Consider the following 19,773-nt stretch of genomic DNA (forward strand, 5'->3'; position numbering starts at 1 on the left):
CTTTCCAGCTTTATGCAAGTCAACAATTCTTAATCTTAGATCTTCTGAGATCTCTTTTGTTAGATGCATGGTTCACATCAGGCAATGCTTCTTGTGAATTGCAAACACATTTTGTGAGTGTTTTTTATAGGGCAAGGCAGCTCTAACCAACATCCCCAATCGCATCTCATTGATTGGACTCCAGGTTAACTGACTCCAATTAACTTTTGGAGAAGTCATTAGCCTAGGTGTTCACATACTTTCTCCAACTTACACTGTGATTATATTGAATACATCATTTAAACAGACAAGAAAAATACACAAATGATTGTGTTATTAGTTTAAGCACACTATGTTTGTCTATTTTTGTGCCTTAGATGCATATCAGATCAAATTTGATGACCAATTTATGCAGAAATCCAGGTAATCCCAAAGGGTTCGCATACTTTTTCTTGCCACTAAGTGACAGCATTATACTTCTTGCATAAGCCTTCCCATGTAGTCAGTATGCTTTTATGCAGCTCTTAAGAAAGCTCCGCTATAAGGAGCCCCTGATTTCATGTCCCACCAGGAATGAGAAGGAATAGGACCATGTCCACTGAATGATGGAAGCTGTATGCATCCACCCACTGTCATAGTGAGTTGTGGACTTCAATTTGGCCAAAGCACAGATAAAAGAAACAGCTAAGGACAAACTGACAGAATAATTCAACCCATATCCATAATTGCCCTGTGATTAATAGTCCCTGGGGTGACTATTTTAAAAAGTCCTGTGTAAACCTGGTGTCTATACATGCATTTTCCCAAAGATGTCAGCATCACTCCCTCCCTCTCAACCACCAGCATTAATGAGCAGGGATTTAAAATCAGAGCCGACTCATGCTTGGAGACAAAGCTCATAGACCCAACCGACGTGCACACGCACACACAAACTGGCATCATTCCGTTAGCAGTAGAGAAAATAATAGCGTACTTTCCATTGACATCATTCTGCATCACGTTGCTAGGGAATGGTGGAGTCAACATTAGTTGCCACAGCAACACCACTTCACCTTCAAATCTCTTGCCCTCTGTCTGTCGGCACTGCAGCAGACTGCGGTGGTGTGTGTATTTATATATACGGTCTATGGCATGAGCTCACCATGGCCCGGTGTTGTGTAACATGAGCGTGTAGAGTCTTGATTCATTCACTGCAATGTTTAGTAGGAACGCTCCAGGAGTACACAACTACGAGATTCTAATAGTTGGGCAGGTTGGAAAACTTAGAACAATTTTGTATGCACATTTTAAAAGTTAGGTTGAATATCTGGACCACCCACAGTGGTGAGCTGACAATGTTGGGTCAGCATCCAGGAAGCAAACCAGGGAAGAAATAATTTGACATTACACATTTCTTAGAGACACGCAGGGCATCTGCATGGGTTGAAATTATATATTTATTGAACAGCGTGATAACTGATAACAGTGGCCAGTAAAGATTTACCTGAGGACAGTGATTGTAAAGGAGTCCAGCATCAGCAGTTGAGTCTATTATGGACAAGAACAATAACAGAAAACACAAAATAATTTTGAGCAACCAAGAAAGATAGAAATAGGGAAACAAAGACAACAGATGAGAAAGATGGGAGAATTGTGGAAATTCTAGCTGGTTCAAAGATTCTAGTAATAGAGATGATTAGTAATTTGGTAAACCATTGACATGCTGATGAGAATTGTTAACACAGCCTAAATCACAGTAACCAGCCCCCACACTTGAACAGGGCCTCGTATTTCAAGAAACAAAAACAGACAACCATCTATGACTTGGTACATAGGACACTTCTCTTACAAAAATGATCATTTGACCTGCAGCATTGAGGTGGTCGGTAGATCAAACAGTGCACAGTGTCATTGATAAAAACGGTTCTGGATTGTGCGAGAAACCATTCAACTCTATATATGGCAAGGTTGGAGGTGGCATTGAGAGCAGTGGATAGGTACTAGTGGACAGAGCACTACCCAATCTGATGCTCTAATTTAAATACATTTTTTCTGGCACAACCAGTAGAGCTTTCTCAGTTGTCATTCTCTAAATTGAGTTTAGAGCACCGAGAACATCGATGCCAGTTCCCCAGGGAGAAAGAGAGGTGGGCATGAGGCTTTTTTGGATTAGGGTGACTTCAAGACCAGTTTTCCACTCCAAGTCTGGTCCTCTGTGGATGCTGTGGTGTGGTGTTGCCCAATGACATTCTTCGACCCTCTTTCGGTTGGTTCCGAAAAAGAGCAGAAAACAAAGCTGATTTTGTATGTGCTCAGTCACAGATCTCAAATCATCACCCATTCCATCCAGAGTGCACGATAGTCTTGCTGCAGTCCGCAGTCCACAGCACCTTTGTCAGCAACGCGTGGTGAAAATGCCCTGCCCAGTTTTGGCAGATTACTACATTCTGTTTGGTTCCTTTTTATATCACATGGCCAATTCTTGCCTTTGGATTTCCTCCTGCAAAAGCTATATTTTCCAGCATGCATACAAAAATCATCAGGTTCATCAAGAGTTAAACAATGAAAACAGCTTAACTTATAAAGGCTTAAAGCTGCAATATGTAACTTTTTGGGCAACCTGACCAAATTCACACAGAAATGTGAGTTATAGATCTGTCTATATCATTGAAAGCAAGTCTGTTTTATATGCACTATTTCTATGCTTCCCATTAAGTTTTGTTTTTGCATCTTTGACTTTCGGTTTTGTACACCAGCTTCAAAACAGCTGAAAATACAATATTTTTGGTTATTGAAAATATATTTCACTGCGGTTCAGATGGTACAATGATTCGCGACACTATACATTGCTTTGTCAAACTGAAATTTGGCGAACTATTAGAATTTTAGCAACTAGGGAATGGCAAAGCAATTTCTGCATATTGCACCTTTAATGTAAATGGCATGACAGTGACCTTAATGTCTTAAGAGTGTTCAGATTCAATGCCAGTAAACAATTCTACACTAAGTGTATAACTGACTCATCGGTTGGACAGAAAACATTCATTTCTACCGGTAATCATTTTTTGTTGGCTAATGATTGCTTGCGGAAAACAGTGATTCATTTGGCTAGACTAATGGATAATCTACATTGGCTAAACACAGAACATTAACAGTTAAAATATGAACTAAAATAATCACAGCATACACACATCTAATGTATGAGTGCTGTGTATATGGCTCTGTTCCATCACTTAAAATAAATAAATACATAACCAAGGAAACACACAAAACAATAATAAAATCAATTTAAAAACACATGGCTAAGACATAATATTCTGTATATTATTGTGAAACCCATACACATGTATGGACACTGGTTCCAGAACGATACGAAATATAAACATAAGAACAAAAAGGATGACCAATGATAGTCCTCTTAATTGTAGACAGCAAAGGTGCTAGACAGTCAGACACATGAAGGCTTTACAGCGTAATGGCTGTGATGAGCTACTATGACCCCAGCAAGCCAGCAAGAAGAACAACATTCATTCTTTCCTGTGTTTTTTTTCTGCAACCTCAGCCATGAGGTTAGCTCACCCTAGAAGCCATGCACATTGCCTGCCGGTTCACCCTTTACTCCCTGTGAAGCGAGGGAGATTGCCCATGACCCTCCAGCATATGCACCAAGCTCAACTGTGGACTCAGGCCTTAGCATCCCCACTGAACAATGCAGAAACGTTAGCCTCCTGCCGTCCCTTCCTCCTCACTCCTTCTTCCCGTCCACCACCTTTTCCTTCTCGTCCCCAGTCACAGACTTCCAGTAGCGATGACAGGCCAGCTCCAGTAGTTCTAGCCCTCCTATCAGCTTCTGCTGGCCGAAGTAGACTCCCATCATCACTAAGAAGTACAGACGAAGCGGGGCCCAGAGCCAGAGGCCTGCGAAGGACAAGGCTATGAAAGAGCTCCAGTAGAACAGAGATGCTGCCTTGATCAGAGCCACACGGAGCTCCGTCTTACAAGGGGGCACGTGGCACATGCCCTCCCTGTCAAAGCCCCGGGGCTCAGCGGTGTAGAAGTCCCTCAGGCGGACCTCCTTCTCTGCCCAGCGCTCCTGAGTCCAGGCCTGCAGGGCGGAAGGGGATGTGGGCAGGGTGGAGGCCTCGTAGCGGCGCACATGGAAGTGGATCTCCCGGGGGAACTGCCCCAGGATCAGGTGGCGCTCTGTCTGAGGGATGTTCTTGGGGTAGGCCACGGTGATGTCATGGACGGCATCCAGGTTGTCTCCTGTAAAGGAGGGGAGGTATGCATGACCGACGTGCATCTTTATTGTAACCGTGGGGTTTGTGTGGATGCTGATGCAGAAGATCCATATCCTTGAGTCAAATGTAACTAACTAAGTATATTGCGGACATTCTTGCATCCCACACTGAGCACTATATCATTCCTGTCTCTTAAATAAGCCTGCAGCCCCACTCCCTTCCATACCACACAATGAGCTGGGGCTTGAGTGAAATATCAGCCTGGGAGGATGACACGACACCTGCCAGCCCTGAGCTCCCACCGACTCCCTACTGTACTGTATGACAGTCAGTGGATATAAATAGGCCAGAGGCACAGCGCACTCAGACAAAGACCACCTAGATAACATGTCAATCACCAGAGGTGAGGGAACAGGGCTAAGTCTGATGACATCACTGTGGTTCAGAACACCTGCTTGGTGAGTTAGTGCCCAGCTAAGCGCCGCAGGCGGCGGTATTTAAGACTGATGGAAGGCTGCCAGGATTAGCTCACAGGGCAATATGAGATGCCTTGGGGTGCTGTAATGTGTCACAGTGTTGATGAAGTACTAGTCTGAGATTCCTAAAGAAAAACAGGTAACACTGATGTGGCTTGTTATAATTCCTTCACGCTTGAGTCATTTGACATAGGCTAACTGTTGTCATAACAAGCGATGACAGATGACTACAATACAAACAGCCAGTAAAACACCCTTGGTTTCACTTTACTGCATGTTACAGCAACATTGGTCAAACATGACCGTAAATATAGAAAAAGTTAAGCCCTGACCTTTGCGGAGAGTGTCCACGATGAAGGTGAATCCGGTGGTGCGGGGGTGCAGCACATACTCAAACTTAGGCAGGCCGTTCTTTTCCGCAAATTCATCACTTCTTGCTCTAGTGTAGTCTGCAGGAGAGAGAGAAAAACAGAAAATGAGAAGTAGGCTCAATAATATTGTCAGCATCTAGGATAATTGACTGTCATATATTACATTTCTTGTATAGAGTTTAGCACACTACTGTAAGAGTGAGAGAACATTGGTCATATACCAAACATCACCCATTACGTAGTGTTGTCGATGTGTGTTTTGTATTTTTATGAATTTATTTAATCCCAGCTCCCGTCCCCGCAGGAGCCCGTGTGCCAGGCCGTCATTGTAAATAAGAATTTGTTCTTAACCGACTTACCTAGTTAAATAAAGGTTAAATGAATATATATATATATTTAAAAAAAAATGTCCTTCCTAGATATGAATAAAATATCATTACATAAGCTGATTTCATCAAAAGATATGACACTGGCCTAGGGGGAGCACTACACCTGCAGATCCTTAGATATCTTCTCAGGGACAAAGCTAAGACATCTTTGATCTAGAAGGGGTCACATAAAAGCACACCCTGACCCAAATCCTATCACCAGCCCTCCAGGAGAGTAAGGGAAGTGGAGGAACCATTACTAAAACTATTAGTAAAATGTCATATCTGGCCCAGGGTCTGTAAGTCCAACTGATTTTAAGAGGATTGTATACACAGATCACACATACATCCTCAGGGAGTTATAAAACCGATGTTAACAAGCTTGGGGATGAGAGATGGAAGAGGTTGATGCAGGGTACTATTGTTGATGTCCTAGCCAACCCATTGCCCTGGTTGGCTAAGTGACTGTTGTCACTGAAAGCTGTTACCGGTGAGGTCAGTGCCCTCAGGGAAGAGGAGGAGCTGCAGGGGCTCTCTGATGTCACAGAAGTACTCTAGCATGTTCTCCATGTGGCTGCGGTCCTCCTCCCACCGACGCTTGATGAAGATGAAGCAGGCCACCTGCATGGCCCAGCCTGACGCAAATTAACCAGATTAATGCCATTTAGCACTCTTTTATCCAAAGCAACTTAGTCATGTGTATACATTTTCTTTCACTGTGTAACCCATGCTGAGGTGTATGTGTGTTGCCTACACCCACCGAAGCCTGGCACAACTTTGAGGGCGGCCTTGAGGCAGATTTTCTCCAGTCGCAGGTAGCTGTACCTCAGCAGGCAGCACCACAGGAACATCCAGTCCAGACGCGTCCGGTGGTTCATGATGATCACACTGCGCTCCCCTGGGATGAAGCCATCACCCGTGATCACCACCTTCACCCCAAACACCAGCTCCAGCAGGGCCTGCACAGGGGTAGGGGAGGTACGTAGGAACAGGAAGACTAATTTCATTTGGTTCCAAAACACAGACACCAAGAATAGTACAATACAAAAGTCAGTGAGAGGTCAAAGAACATCAAGACAAGAGATCAAAGAATGTTAGGGCAAAACCAAAAAGGCGAAACAGTTAACCACAGTGGTCAAACAAAGGTGATAAGAGACATAAGTGGATGCAGACATAAGGAACATAGACGGAGACCGACAAGGGGTAAGATGACTCACCACGGGCAGGGTGAGCCAGGTGGCCACGATACGGTCTGTGATCCAGCGGTACCAGGAGGGTGACAGCAGCATTAGAGGTAGCACAGGGCCCAACATGAAGATGCTGCCAAAGAAACTGCCCAGAAACAGGGTCACCACAAAATACAGCCCACGCACAGACACCGCCATACCTGGGAAGGAGAGAGATGATTTCACATTTATATTCAGACTCTCCTTATACATCAGTGAAGACAACTTGTTAGTTCACTACAGTATTAAACTGATCATGAAGGAGATAAGTAGGAAAAACACCTCCAGAATAGGCTAATCAATTCTACCGAATTCCTATGTTGATGTGGAACTGCAAGTTTGGGTGTAATGAGGAAGGATTGGATTAATCATGAACCAGCCTAATGTAAGACAAAATGGAGTTGTCCTCATCAATAGCAAACCCTCATGTTCTGCGGATCTTCCTACATTTCCACACAAACAGTGGAAAAACCAAGGCAGACATTCCTATTGTGGAATGTAAATAGGGGTCGGAGCCAGGGGTTTCTTACTGCTAAAATGCTGTGTTCAGGGAACTGGATTTTATGCAGCGCGCCGACGTCCTCATCTTAGACCTGAATATTTCACATTTTCACTGAATAGCCTAAATATATTTGCATATAAACCAGCCTACTAGAGTTGTCTTTTGTTGGATCATGCTTTTGAGAATGATGTTATCTGGAGCCCACTCAATACCGGCATCATATTCCTTGGCCTATATTCCACTTTCTTTTAAAAGCTACTGCTGTTTCACAGTCGGTGGTCTTTCTTATAAAATCAGTATAACATAAACATGCAGAAATTCAAAACCCAGTACTGAGACTGACGGAAAATCTCCAGGTGATCATGTCAGATGATATCCAGTCTTGCCCCTTTGTCTACTAGCGTGGATAGAAATCAGTTGCTGAGTGGAGTGTATCGGATTTAGGTTTATGGGGCATCTACTTTGTGCATGACAAGTAATTTTTCCAACAATTGTTTACAGATTATTTCACTGTATCACAACTCCTGTGGGTCAGAAATGTACATACACTAGGTTGACTGTGCCTTTAAACAGCTTAGAAAATTCCAGAAAATGTTGTCATGGCTTTAGAAGTTTCTGATAGGCTAATTGACATCATTTGAGTCAATTGGAGGTGTACCTGTGGATGTATTTCAAGGCCTACCTTCAAACTCAGTGCCTCTGCTTGACATCATGGGAAAATCAAAAGAAATCAGCCAAGACCTCCGAAAAAATAATTGTAGACCTCCACAAGTCTGGTTCATCCCTGGGAGCAATTTCCAAACACCTGAAGGTACCACATTCATCTGTACAAACAATAGTACGCAAATTTAAACACCATGGGACCACGCAGCCGTCATACCCCTCAGGAAGGAGACGTTCTGTCTCCTAGAGATGAACGTACTTTGGGGTGAAAAGTACAAATCAATCCCAGAACAACAGCAAAGGATCTTGTGAAGATGCTGGAGGAAACAGTCACAAAAGTATCTATATCCACAGTAAAATGAGTCCTATAGAGACATAACCTGAAAGGCCGCTCAGCAAGGAAGAGGCCACTGCTCCAAAACCGCCATAAAAAAGCCAGACTACGGTTTACAACTGCACATGGGGACAAAGATCACACTTTTTGAAGTAATGTCCTCTGGTCTGATGAAACAAAAATAGAACTGTTTGGCCATAATGACCATCGTTATCTTTGGAGGAAAATGGGGGATGCTCGCAAGCCGAAGAACACCATCCCAACCGTGAAGTACGGGGGTGGCAGCATCATGTTGTGGGGGTGATTTGCTGCAGGAGGGACTGGTGCACTTCACAAAATAGATGGCATCATGAGGATGGAAAATTGTGTGGATATATTAAAGCAACATCAGTCAGGAAGTTAAAGCTTGGTCACAAATGGGTCTTCCAAATGGACAATGACCCCAAGCATACTTCCAAAGTTGTGGCAAAATGGCTTAAGGACAACAAAGTCAAGGTATTGGAGTGGCCATCACAAAGCCCTGACCTCAATCTTATATAGAATTTGTGGGCAGAACTGAAAAAGCGTGTGCGAGCAAGGAGGCCAACAAACCCGACTCTGTTACACCAGCTCTATCATGAGCAAATGGGCCAAACTTCACCCAACTTATTGTGGGAAGCTTGTGGAAGGCTACCCTAAAGGTTTAACCCAAGTTAAACAATTGAAAGGTAATACACTCAATTCATATTTTGTAGCATGTAAACTTCTGACCCACTGGGAATGTGATGAAAGAAATAAAAGCTGAAAGAAATCATTCTTTCTACTATTATTCTGACATTTAACATTCTTAAAATAAAGTGGTGATCCTAACTGACCTAAGACAGGGCATTTTTACTAGGATTAAATTTCAGGAATTGTCAAAAACTGAGTTTAAATGCATTTGGCTAAGGTGTATGTAAACTTCTGACTTCAACTGTAAATGAGAACTTGTTCTCAACTGGCCTACCTGGTTAAATAAAAGGTGGGGAAAAAAAAAAAAAGATACACATACATGTCGCAATTACCAGTAAAACATCATAAAAACCTATTTTTCACTTACGTGTCAAATAACACTGACCAATCAGGACCTGAATATGACTGTACATCACATAATAATGTAACGCATTCATACATTCTTTACGTAGCTACTACACAATCACTCGGATTTCATAAGTCACAACTATTCATCGATTTGTATGTTATGATGCTGGTAGCACCTACAGTGCTGGTCATAAAAAAAAAGCTAGCTTGCTCATGGATGCAAACAATGTTCTTCCCCAAAAACATAGCAAAACGACAATGTTTCAGTAGCTAGGTGTCATCTAAAATAACCATAATTTACAAGACCGTTCTTATCTGATTAATGGTGGTCGGACCCATCTATGTGAAGCTAGCCACAATAAGGAATAGCCACAATAGTGGACTTTGTGGTTAGCCTTAATAAAAGTATGTCATTGACAGTGATGCAAATGAATAGAAATAGTAGAAGTATGCCATAATTGACTGCATCATGCAAAACGAGGTTGGAATGTTATATAAAAATAAACAAAATACAATTTATTAATTTGACAAAAATCTGTTGAAATCACACTGGATGTATTATACTTTAGAATTGCATTGAGGGCATACTTATTTCACTGTACAGTCTTACCCCATGTCATTTATCAACCTTTATCAATCAGCCATATTTGTCAACCTGTCCCGCAATAAGAGCTACAACGCTAATATTGGCGTAAACTCTTCAGTTCTGTGGGTGTCACAGAGTAGACCGATACCCCATTTCATTGCTTAACATTCCAACCTTGTTTAACATTATCTAGTCTAAATATTGGCTTGCACATGCAATTTCAGAACACACATCCTTCTATAATACAACTGTGTTTTTTGAAGTGTCAAATTAAAAAGCTTATTTAACGCATCAAAGTGTTATTGTCAAATAGTGTTATTTGACACGCAAAGACCCAAACGGCATTCCATAGTATGTTGTGAAGCTAATAGCAGTGACGTTATTACTGTGTAACTCCGGTAGGGCAACATCTGAAAAATCGCACACTTGGTAGTAGTGTGTACCGGTGCTCAACCAGTCGTGAAGGCCAACATCACCCACGACAGAGAACTGTTAATTGTCAAGGGCAATCAATTCCATTATCTTGGCGTTATTGGATTTCGCCTTTGAGTTGTCACGCTGAAATGTTCTTACTCTTTCAAATGACTGCTCGATCCACACAGCAGACATTGTGGGCTAGGTTAGGAATGCTGTGTTGCACGTGTAGCGCAACATTTTATGTGGCGTCATTATATTATGTACCTACATCATATAGGTATGCACGTCAGCTTTGACATCGGTTTTGCACATCGGCGTTAAACTAGACATCTGGCCAATACGTAAGTTGGCATTTTTAGCTAATATCGTCCGATTCCGATTTGTTCACCAATATAAAGTGCTTCCCTAACTGTTCCTTCCTTAACCCATTGAGTCACACCAAGTTGACCATTTTAAAATGGTGGAAGCCACTGGCAATGTCCATGCCACATGGGTTTTATCCATCCAGAGTCCTCTATCAAACTCTATGGAAAGTTTAAAGTTCCTTGGTGTCCACATCCCCAAAAAACTATCATGGTCCAAACACACCAAGAAAGTTGGGAAGAGGGCACGACAACGCCTTTCCCCCTCAGGAGACTGAAAAGATTTGGCATGGGTCCCCAGATACTCAAAAAGATCTACAGCTGTACAATCAAGAGCATCCTGACCGGTTGCGTCACCGCCTGGTATGGCAACTGCTCGGCATGTGACCGTAAGGCGCTACAGAGGGTAGTGTGTACAGCCCAGTACATTACTGGGCCTAAGCTTCCTACCATCCAGGACCAATATACTAGGCGGTGTCAGAGGAAGCCCCAAAAGATTGTCAAAGACTCCAGTTACTGAAGTCAGACTCTTCTCTCTGCTACCGCACGGCAAGCGGTACCGGAACGCCAAGGCTAGGTCCAAAAGGTCCTTAACAGCTTCTACCCTGCATCGGCAGCAAATCAAATCAAAATGTATTGGTCACAGATGTTAATGCGAGTGTAACGAAATGCTTGTGCATTTATTTCCAACAGTGCAGTAATATCTAACAATTCCCAACAACAACCTAATACACACAAATCTAAAAAGGGTGAATGAGAATATGTACATATAAGTATATGGATGAGCGACAGCCGAGCGGCATAGGCAAGGTGCAGTGGATGGTAAAAAATACAGTATATACATGTGATATGAGTAATGTAAGGTTAAAGTGGTATTATTTAAAGTGGAATTGTTTAAAGTGACTAGTGATCCATTTATTCAAGTGTCCAGTGATTGGGTCTCAATGTGGGCAGCAGCCTCTCTGAGTTAGTGATTGCTGTTGAGCAGTCTGATGGCCTTGAGATTGAGAAACAGCTTCTCTCGGTTCCAGCTTTGATGCACCTGTCCTGACCTCGCCTTCTGGATGATAGCGGTGTGAACAAGCAGTGGCTCGGGTGGTTGTTGTCTTTGATGATCTTTTTGGCCTTCCTGTGACATCAGGTACTGTAGGTGTCCTGGAGGGCAGGTAGTTTGCCCCCAGTGATGCGTTGTGCAGACCGTACCATCCTCTGGAGAGCCTTGCGGTTGAGGGCAGTGCAGTTGCCGTACCAGGCTGGGATACAGCCCGACAGGATGCTCTCGATTGTGCATTTGTAAAGGTTTGTCAGGGTTTTGGGTGACAAGTCAAATTTCTTCAGCCTCCTGAGGTTGAAGAGGCACTGTTGCGCTTTCTTCACCACACTGTCTGTGTGGGTGGACGATTTCAGTTTGTCTGTGATGTGTACGCCAGGAACTTACCTTTCCACCTTCTCCACTGCTGACCCTTCAATGGGGGGGGGGGGTGCTCCCTCTGCTGTTTCCTGAAGTCCCCGATCATCTCCTTTGTTTTTTTGACGCCACAATCCGAGTGCCCTCACCCCCTGTAGGCTGTCTCGTCGTTGTTGGTGATCAAGCCCACTACTGTTGTGTCGTCTGCAAACTTGATGATTGAGTTGGAGGCATGCATGGCCACGCAGTCATGGGTAAACGGAGTAAAGGAGAGGGCTGAGCACACACACACACACACACACACACGTGGGGCCCCAGTGTTGAGGGTCAGTGAAGTGGAGATGTTGATTCCTCCCTTCACCACCTGGGGCAGCCAGTCAGAAAGTCCAGGAAACCGCCAAGAAACTTTTCATTTAATCAATTGACAACCCCCCCCCCCCCCTTTTGTTTTTACACTGCTGCTACTCGCTGTTTATTATCTATTCATAGTCACGTTACCCCTACTTACATGTACAAATTACCTCGACTAACCTGTACCCCGCACATTGACTCGGTACCAGTACCCGCTGTATATAGCCTCATGATTGTTATTTTATTGTGTAACTTAAGAAAATATTTACAAAATAAATAAATAAACTCTATTTTATCAAAACTGCATTGTTGGTTAAGGGCTTATAAGTAAGCATTTCACAGTAAGGTCTACCTGTTGTATTCAGCGCATGTGACAAATACAATTTTATTTGAAACCTAACAGGTGGGACAAACTTTCCCCGAACTACTGTTAGTGTCAGCTACTGGCCTAAAAAATGGGACGTAGGCTACGTATGCTATGCATGTGCTTTGGATAAAAGTATAAGCTTATCCTAAGGAAATAAAGAAATTATCATTACACTAAATCAGTAGGCCTATGGCTTTATTTATGCTTGGTCTTGCTGACTTGGCGAAGGGAGTTCTGCTCGACCAAGCAGGTGTCTCACCTGTTGTTCACGCTCCTCCACCTCAATTACCGCTGTTATTGCACAAGTCTCCCAGTCCCAAACCCCCTCTTGTCATTACCACCATGCATAGCAACAGCATGACACAGCAGCTCTCACGGCAGCAGCACGCAAAGTGGATGATAGACTGGTGCACTAACAACTCAGGTGTGTCATACAAAGCCAGGATGGGGGTTTAAGAGTTACTTTTTAACATGAAGTGTTGCAGAGGTGAGGAACACCCTGGCTCAGCACAATTACACCTCCCCTGTTACTGCTCTCTCCCACAACTTCCTCCCAACACACACGCTGAAGAGCACACACAGGAAGTGGGGAGGACACACCGTTAGGGTCCTCAGAGGATGAGAGGTGAAAAGTGGAGTATTTCTGTCTGCGCCACTTGGGTCTAAGGCACTGCATCTCAATGCTAGAGGAGTCCCTAGAGACACCCTGGTTCGAATCAAGGCTGTAACACAACCGGCTGTGATTGGGAGTCCCATAGGGCGGCGCACAATTGGCCCAGCGTCGTCCGTGTTTGGCCAGTGTAGGCCGTCATTGTAAATAAGAATTTGTTCTTAAACTGACTTGCCTAGTTAAATAAAGGTTAAATTTAAAAGCACTTTTGGCTGCACCCCTGCCCAGTCATGTGAAATCCATAGATTAGGGCCCAATTACATTTATTTCAATTGACGGATTTGCTTATACGAACTGTAATTCAGCAACAACAAAAATGACACAGCCAGTAGCTCTCCAGGAGATATTATGCTGTAACAGACTAACCAAAAAGTCTTATAAAATAATTCCCTCATTCAGTGATTCAGGTATCACATGTCTATACTTCGAAGCAAGGTAGCTAAGCGGGAGGGCTCGAGACTGACTTTTTCCAGTGCCAAGTAACACATGAAAGAAGTCAGCTATTTCATTTAGCATGTTCAGGGAATGGACATGTCAAAATAGGATCCAGAATAACCTGATACCTTGAGCGATTAATTTGCCTGCATGTTTTTTGTACATATTGGAAGTGGGAACTCAAAACATATTAGCTAGATTGCAAACTCTGAATATGATATTGTTGCTAGTTAGCCATGCAATTGATTTAACAGTAAATTGTAATGTCCTGCAAAAGCATCCCTTCTGTAGGCCAATATATGCCATTTGTGGTATTCACCGCAAATACCCTCTGCGCTCCTTTGGCACTTCATCTCAATTACATTCTCTTTTTGTGGTGCCATTTCCTCTATATTGACAGTTGAGAAATAATTGTTATACTCACATAAAGCAGAGATTCAACTCCAACAGTTTTAAAAACTGTTGCTCACTGTCAGTATGCTTGCTTTACTCAGTGTGCAAAAGGGGGGAGCAGGAGTGAAGCGAAAAAGGGACAAGGCATACACTTTCATTGCAGGAAATGACTTGCCTAGTTACATAAAAGGTTAAATAAAATATTTAAAAAATACAAATTCTGCACATTACTGTTGCCCAAAATGTTTTTTTAAACCCCAAAATCAGCAGGAACATTGTGTCACCTAATCAGGTGAGAGGAAGGCAACGTCAGTCATTTTTCGTTTATTGTCCCAGCTCAAGTTCAGTGTTTTTCCTAGAATCTTTTCAGCAGCTGTGGCAAACTTAGCGTGGGGCACGGCTTTAGAGGTCGCAGAAAGGAAATGTTGCCGTTTTGAATTTACATTTTCGGCAATTCTACATGTTTTGACATGGGGCGAAAAGAACCTCACAGTTACGCTCCCCAATCCACATTAACGGGGCCGCAGTGGAGAAGGTGAAAAGCTTAAAAGTTCAGTGTACACGCCACTGACCATCTGAAATGGTCCACCCACACAGACAGAGTGGTGTAGGTGAAACAACGCCTCTTCAACCTCAAGAGGCTGAAGACATTTGTTTGGGCCCATAAGACCCTCAAACTTTCACAGATGCACCATTGAGAGCATCTGGTCGGGCAACTGCACCGCCTACAACCGCAGGGCTCTCCAGAGGGTGGTACGGTCTGTCCAACACATCACCGGGGGCACACTGCCTGCATCTACAGCACCCGGTGTCACAGGAAGGCCAAGAAGATCAAGGACCTCAGCCACGGCCTGTTCACCCCGCTACCATCAAGAAGGCGAGGTAAGTACAGGTGCATCAAAGCTGGTCCCGAGAGACTGTAAAACAGCTTATATGTCAAGGCCATCAGTCTGTTAAAGAGACAACTACCGGCCCCCGCCCAGTACAATGCCTTGAACTTTAGGTCACCGTCACTAGACGGCTACCACCCAGTTACTCTTCCATGTACCTTAGAGGCTGCTGCCCTATGTACGTAGTCATGGAACACTGGTCACTTTAAATAAATGTTTACATACTGTTTTACCCACTTGATGGACCCGACAGAGGGCTGCCTCGCTTCTAGTCCTTACAAGCATTTCGCTACACTCGCAAATAACATCTGCTAACCATGTGTATGTGACCAATAAAATTAGATTTGACTTCATATGTACAGTGCATTTGGAAAGTATTCAGACCATTGACATCATGCTGTGGGTTTGTTTTTCAGCGGCAGGGACTGGGAGACTAGTCAGGATCAAGGGAACGATGAACAGAGCAAAATACAGAAAGATGCATGACGAAAACCTGCTCAGGACCTCAGACTGGGGTGAAGGTTCACCTTCCAACAGGACAACAACCCTAAGCACACAGCCAAGACAACGCAGGAGTGGCTTTGGGACAAGGCTCTGAAAGTCCTTGAGTGGCCTAGCCAGAGCCCGGATTTGAACCCAATCGGACATCTCTGGAGAAACCTGAAAATAGCTGTGCAGCTATGCTGCCCATCCAACCTGACAGAGCTTGAAAGGATCTATTGAGAAGAATGGGAGAAACTCCCCAAACACGTGCCAAGCTTGTAGCATCATACCCATGAAGACTCAAGGCTGTAATCGCAGCCAAAGGAGCTTTAACGAAGTACTGAGTAAAGGGCTTGAATACTTATGTGAATTTAATATCAGTTACATTTTTAATAAATGTGGCAAAAAAACATTTTTTTGCTTTGTCATTATGGGGTATTGTGTTGAGGGGGGAAAAAAAGTATCAATAAAAAAAAAAAAACTAAAGTAACAAAATGTGGAAAAGTGAAGGAGTCTGAATACTTTCCAAATGCACTGCATATTTATACTCCGGACTAACATAGCTCAACCTAATATTTATTAATTCCATTCTTTTGCTTTTAACGTGTGTCTATTGTTAGATATTACTGCATTGTTGGAGCTAGAACACACAAGCATTTCGCTACACTCTCAATAACATCTAAATGTGTGTATGCAACCAATAAAATGTGAGTTAATCAAATTTCCTACAATACTACACATTTTGCCATGGGGTGGAGAAAACATTTTACAGTTTTAAAAGGAGAGTGCCTTTAAAAAGCAATGAATCCCTTTGAAAACGGCCTATTTGGCATCGATATGAGTCAGAAAACAGTTATTCTAGTGTCAACATTGACTACAAAGTGTAAATAGGTTTATTTAGTCTAAAAATGGAGTTTGGAACATCCGTGTGTCACAACAGGTAAATGAAAGTTGGGTTTTGATTTGACGATGTCCATTTGCCCACTAACATTGGGTGAACAGCTGCAGTGATTGCATTATCCAATCGAATAGACAATGAGACAGACCTGCCCAGCAGCTCAGACTGTTTACATACCAACACTTTTTTTTTTACTTGATAAATACAGCGCCAAACACCTTAGTTAGATGTAAAATTGCACAACTAAAACATCCTCGGCAAAAACAAACATTCATTAGAGATGTCTTGAGTGATCTTGGTTTCATTCTGTGAAATAGGCTTCAGTGTCTCATGGAGGACAACTGTAATTATTATAATAAACCAAAAGCGGAATCGGTCAGGAAACACACCAAGCCTGAAATATGTTTTTTCTAATGAGCAACAAAATAACACATGCCTATTGGAGTGTTCAGCTCTTTAATGCTAGTTTCCTGTAATTCTACACTGTTGGAGTGACTCAAACGTTTTCACAAAAATTAAATGGGAACCCCATGCCATGACATTTTTGGAATTTTAGATTTTCCCTGACTGTCTAGTTTTTATTTTGGTGATTGTTAGTTCAAAGACTTATTTAAAGATATAAAGTATAACATTTTATGGTGCAATATATCTGATTTTAGTCATAAAAAAATACATACGTAGGGGAAACACTAGTTAGACAATACTAACAAATTGTATAGGCTACCTACCCTGCTTTTAAGGCCTTTTAAAATCTGATAAAAAGGTCAGTCTTAAATGAATTTAAGGACCTGCAGACAACCTGTAATAGAATCATAAGATGAGGGTCGACTAAATGTTTATTCAAATCACCATAGCAATGTCCACAGAGCATTGCCTAAAATATGATCTTGCCTAACTGCAATGCAGAATATTTGCTGTTAGTCTGACCCTGCATACTCTGGCAATGGTACTGCATTCCAGTCTGAGACTAGACCAGATATCACCATAGAGCAAATGGAAATGAGAGCTCAACCATGTCTAAACAGCAAGCCGAGTCTTGCCCATTCTTGGTTCTCTGCTCTTTAAACCATTAGCCTAAGTAATTACATTTAATTTCTTCCATTTTAGTAATTTGGCATACTTCTATTGAGAGAGTGCATACATTTTTCGTACTGGTCCCGTGGGAATCGAACTGTGGCATTGCAAGTGCCATGCTCTACCAACTGAGCCACACAGGCCCCTAACTGAACTAGTGAGTTAGACTAGCTGAACAGTTGCAGTGGAAAAACAGAGGACTTCTACCCCTAGGTTCCATCACCACTATGCTCACAGCTAATTGCTGCAGTCTGATGAGCTGTGCAGTTTGCAGGAAGTGGAGGGTTAGTCAGTGGGGGAGAAAAAAAAACACTTTAATGACTTGTTTCCATTGGATCTCCGATAAAAGGTCAGGGAGAGTGAAAGGCTTAGTTGTGCTAATGATCAATACACAGCAGGAATCGACATACAGGGCTGCCCGCTGGCCCGGGGAGGTTTTGGAAATCCTCCAGGGCCCGGTTTCCCGATAGCAATGGAATTTAGGCTTACAAGTGTTTTAACGATACATCTTTCCTACAACCGTCAAAGATGAAACATGTTTCCTAGAACACCACCTAAAGAGAACGTTCTCTCATTGCGTCGTTGAGGCATGTGTCGATACTGATTCAATCAAAAAGGCAGCACTGCTCTTGGGTCAGCTTTCTCCATTCAAAATCTTAGCTTAACACAAATTAGCTCCTAGAGAGATATGATCAACTATGGTTGCAAATACCGAGGTAGCTTATTCTAATGCTTACTAGGGCTGCAAAGGGACGGAAACTTTCCGAAAACTTTCAATGGGAAGTTAAGCCCTGGAATTTTGCTAAATTCATCAAAAAAAGTTTGCGTATAACAGTGAACCTTTTTTGTGGGATAAGCATAAGGCAATTCTAGGTCTTGTGGCATATTTTGGCTAAACTATCCCCAATGCAATGGAATTGCAACTCCGCATGCACAGTGCATTCTTCCATCACATGTACAGCTGATTCTCAAGATCTTGCACACTAATGAGATGCTATTGAGCCCACACTACTACACTGTCTGAGCCAAGGACCACATTCTTTCTGGTAAGTTTTGATTACAATACTGGGTGGGGTGAATATATTTTATATGACATACATGATTTTTTGTTAACCTGTTGAGGGTAGGGGGCAGTATTGACACGGCTGGATAAAAACGTACCCGATTTAATCTGGTTACTACTCCTGCCCAGTAACTAGAATATGCATATAATTATTGGCTTTGGATAGAAAACACTCCAAAGTTTCTAAAACTGTTTGAATGGTGTCTGTGAGTATAACAGAACTCAAATGGCAGGTCAAAACCTGAGAGATTCCTTTACAGGAAGTGGCCTGTCTGACCATTTATTGTCTTTCTTTGACATCTCTTTCTAAAACTTAGGATCTCTGCGGTAACGTGACACTTCCCACGGCTCCAATAGGCTCTCAGAGCCCGGGAAAAACCTGAACGTCGTCATTCCAGCCCCAGGCTGAAACACATTATCGCCTTTGTCAAGTGGCCGATCAAGGGACTGTGGGCTTAGGCGCATGCACTGGCCGCCCCCGTCTTTGTGTTTTTTCCTCTGTTTGCCGAAAAGGAGATTCCCGGTCGGAATATTATCGCTTTTTTACGAGATAAATTGCATAAAAATTGATTTTAAACAGCGGTTGACATGCTTCGAAGTACGGTAATGGAATATTTAGAATTTTTTTGTCACGAATTGCGCCATGCGCGCGACCCTGATTTACCATTTCGGATAGTTTCTGGAACGCACGAACAAAACGCCGCTATTCGGATATAACGATGGATTATTTGGGATCAAACCAACATTTGTTATTGAAGTAGAAGTCCTGGGAGTGCATTCTGACGAAGACAAAGGTAATAACATTTTTGTTATAGTAAATCTGATTTTGGTGAAGGCTAAACTTGCCGGGTGTCTAAATAGCTAGCCCGTGATGGCTGGGCTATGTACTTAGAATATTGCAAAATGTGCTTTCACCAAAAAGCTATTTTAAAATCGGACATATCGAGTGCATAGAGGAGTTCTGTATCTATAATTCTTAAAATAATTGTTATGCTTTTTGTGAACGTTTATCGTGAGTAATTTAGTAAATTGTTAGTACATTCCCCGGATGTTTGCGGGGGGTATGCTAGTTCTGAACGTCACATACTAATGTAAAAAGCTGTTTTTTGATATAAATATGAACTTGATTGAACAAAACATGTATGTATTGTATAATATAATGTCCTAGGGTTGTCATC

At 42.7% G+C, this 19,773-nt stretch overlaps 1 protein-coding gene across 1 annotated transcript in view; it reads right to left on the reverse strand.

Annotated features, from left to right (window-relative positions):
* Positions 1-1,373: 1,373 nt before the first annotated feature.
* The window catches only part of lclat1 (lysocardiolipin acyltransferase 1), a 33,294-nt gene continuing 14,894 nt past the window's right edge, over positions 1,374-19,773 (reverse strand). The window contains exons 2-6 of the mRNA XM_014193975.2: positions 6,632-6,801; positions 6,175-6,373; positions 5,903-6,049; positions 5,008-5,124; positions 1,374-4,224 (exon numbers count right to left, since the gene is read on the reverse strand). Coding sequence (XP_014049450.1) covers positions 3,704-4,224; positions 5,008-5,124; positions 5,903-6,049; positions 6,175-6,373; positions 6,632-6,799 — 1,152 coding nt within the window. The 5' untranslated portion in view covers positions 6,800-6,801 and the 3' untranslated portion in view covers positions 1,374-3,703. The remainder of the gene's footprint in view (positions 4,225-5,007; positions 5,125-5,902; positions 6,050-6,174; positions 6,374-6,631; positions 6,802-19,773) is intronic.

Source organism: Salmo salar, chromosome ssa01 (genome assembly GCF_905237065.1).
Source record: "Salmo salar chromosome ssa01, Ssal_v3.1, whole genome shotgun sequence".
NCBI lineage: Eukaryota > Metazoa > Chordata > Actinopteri > Salmoniformes > Salmonidae > Salmo > Salmo salar.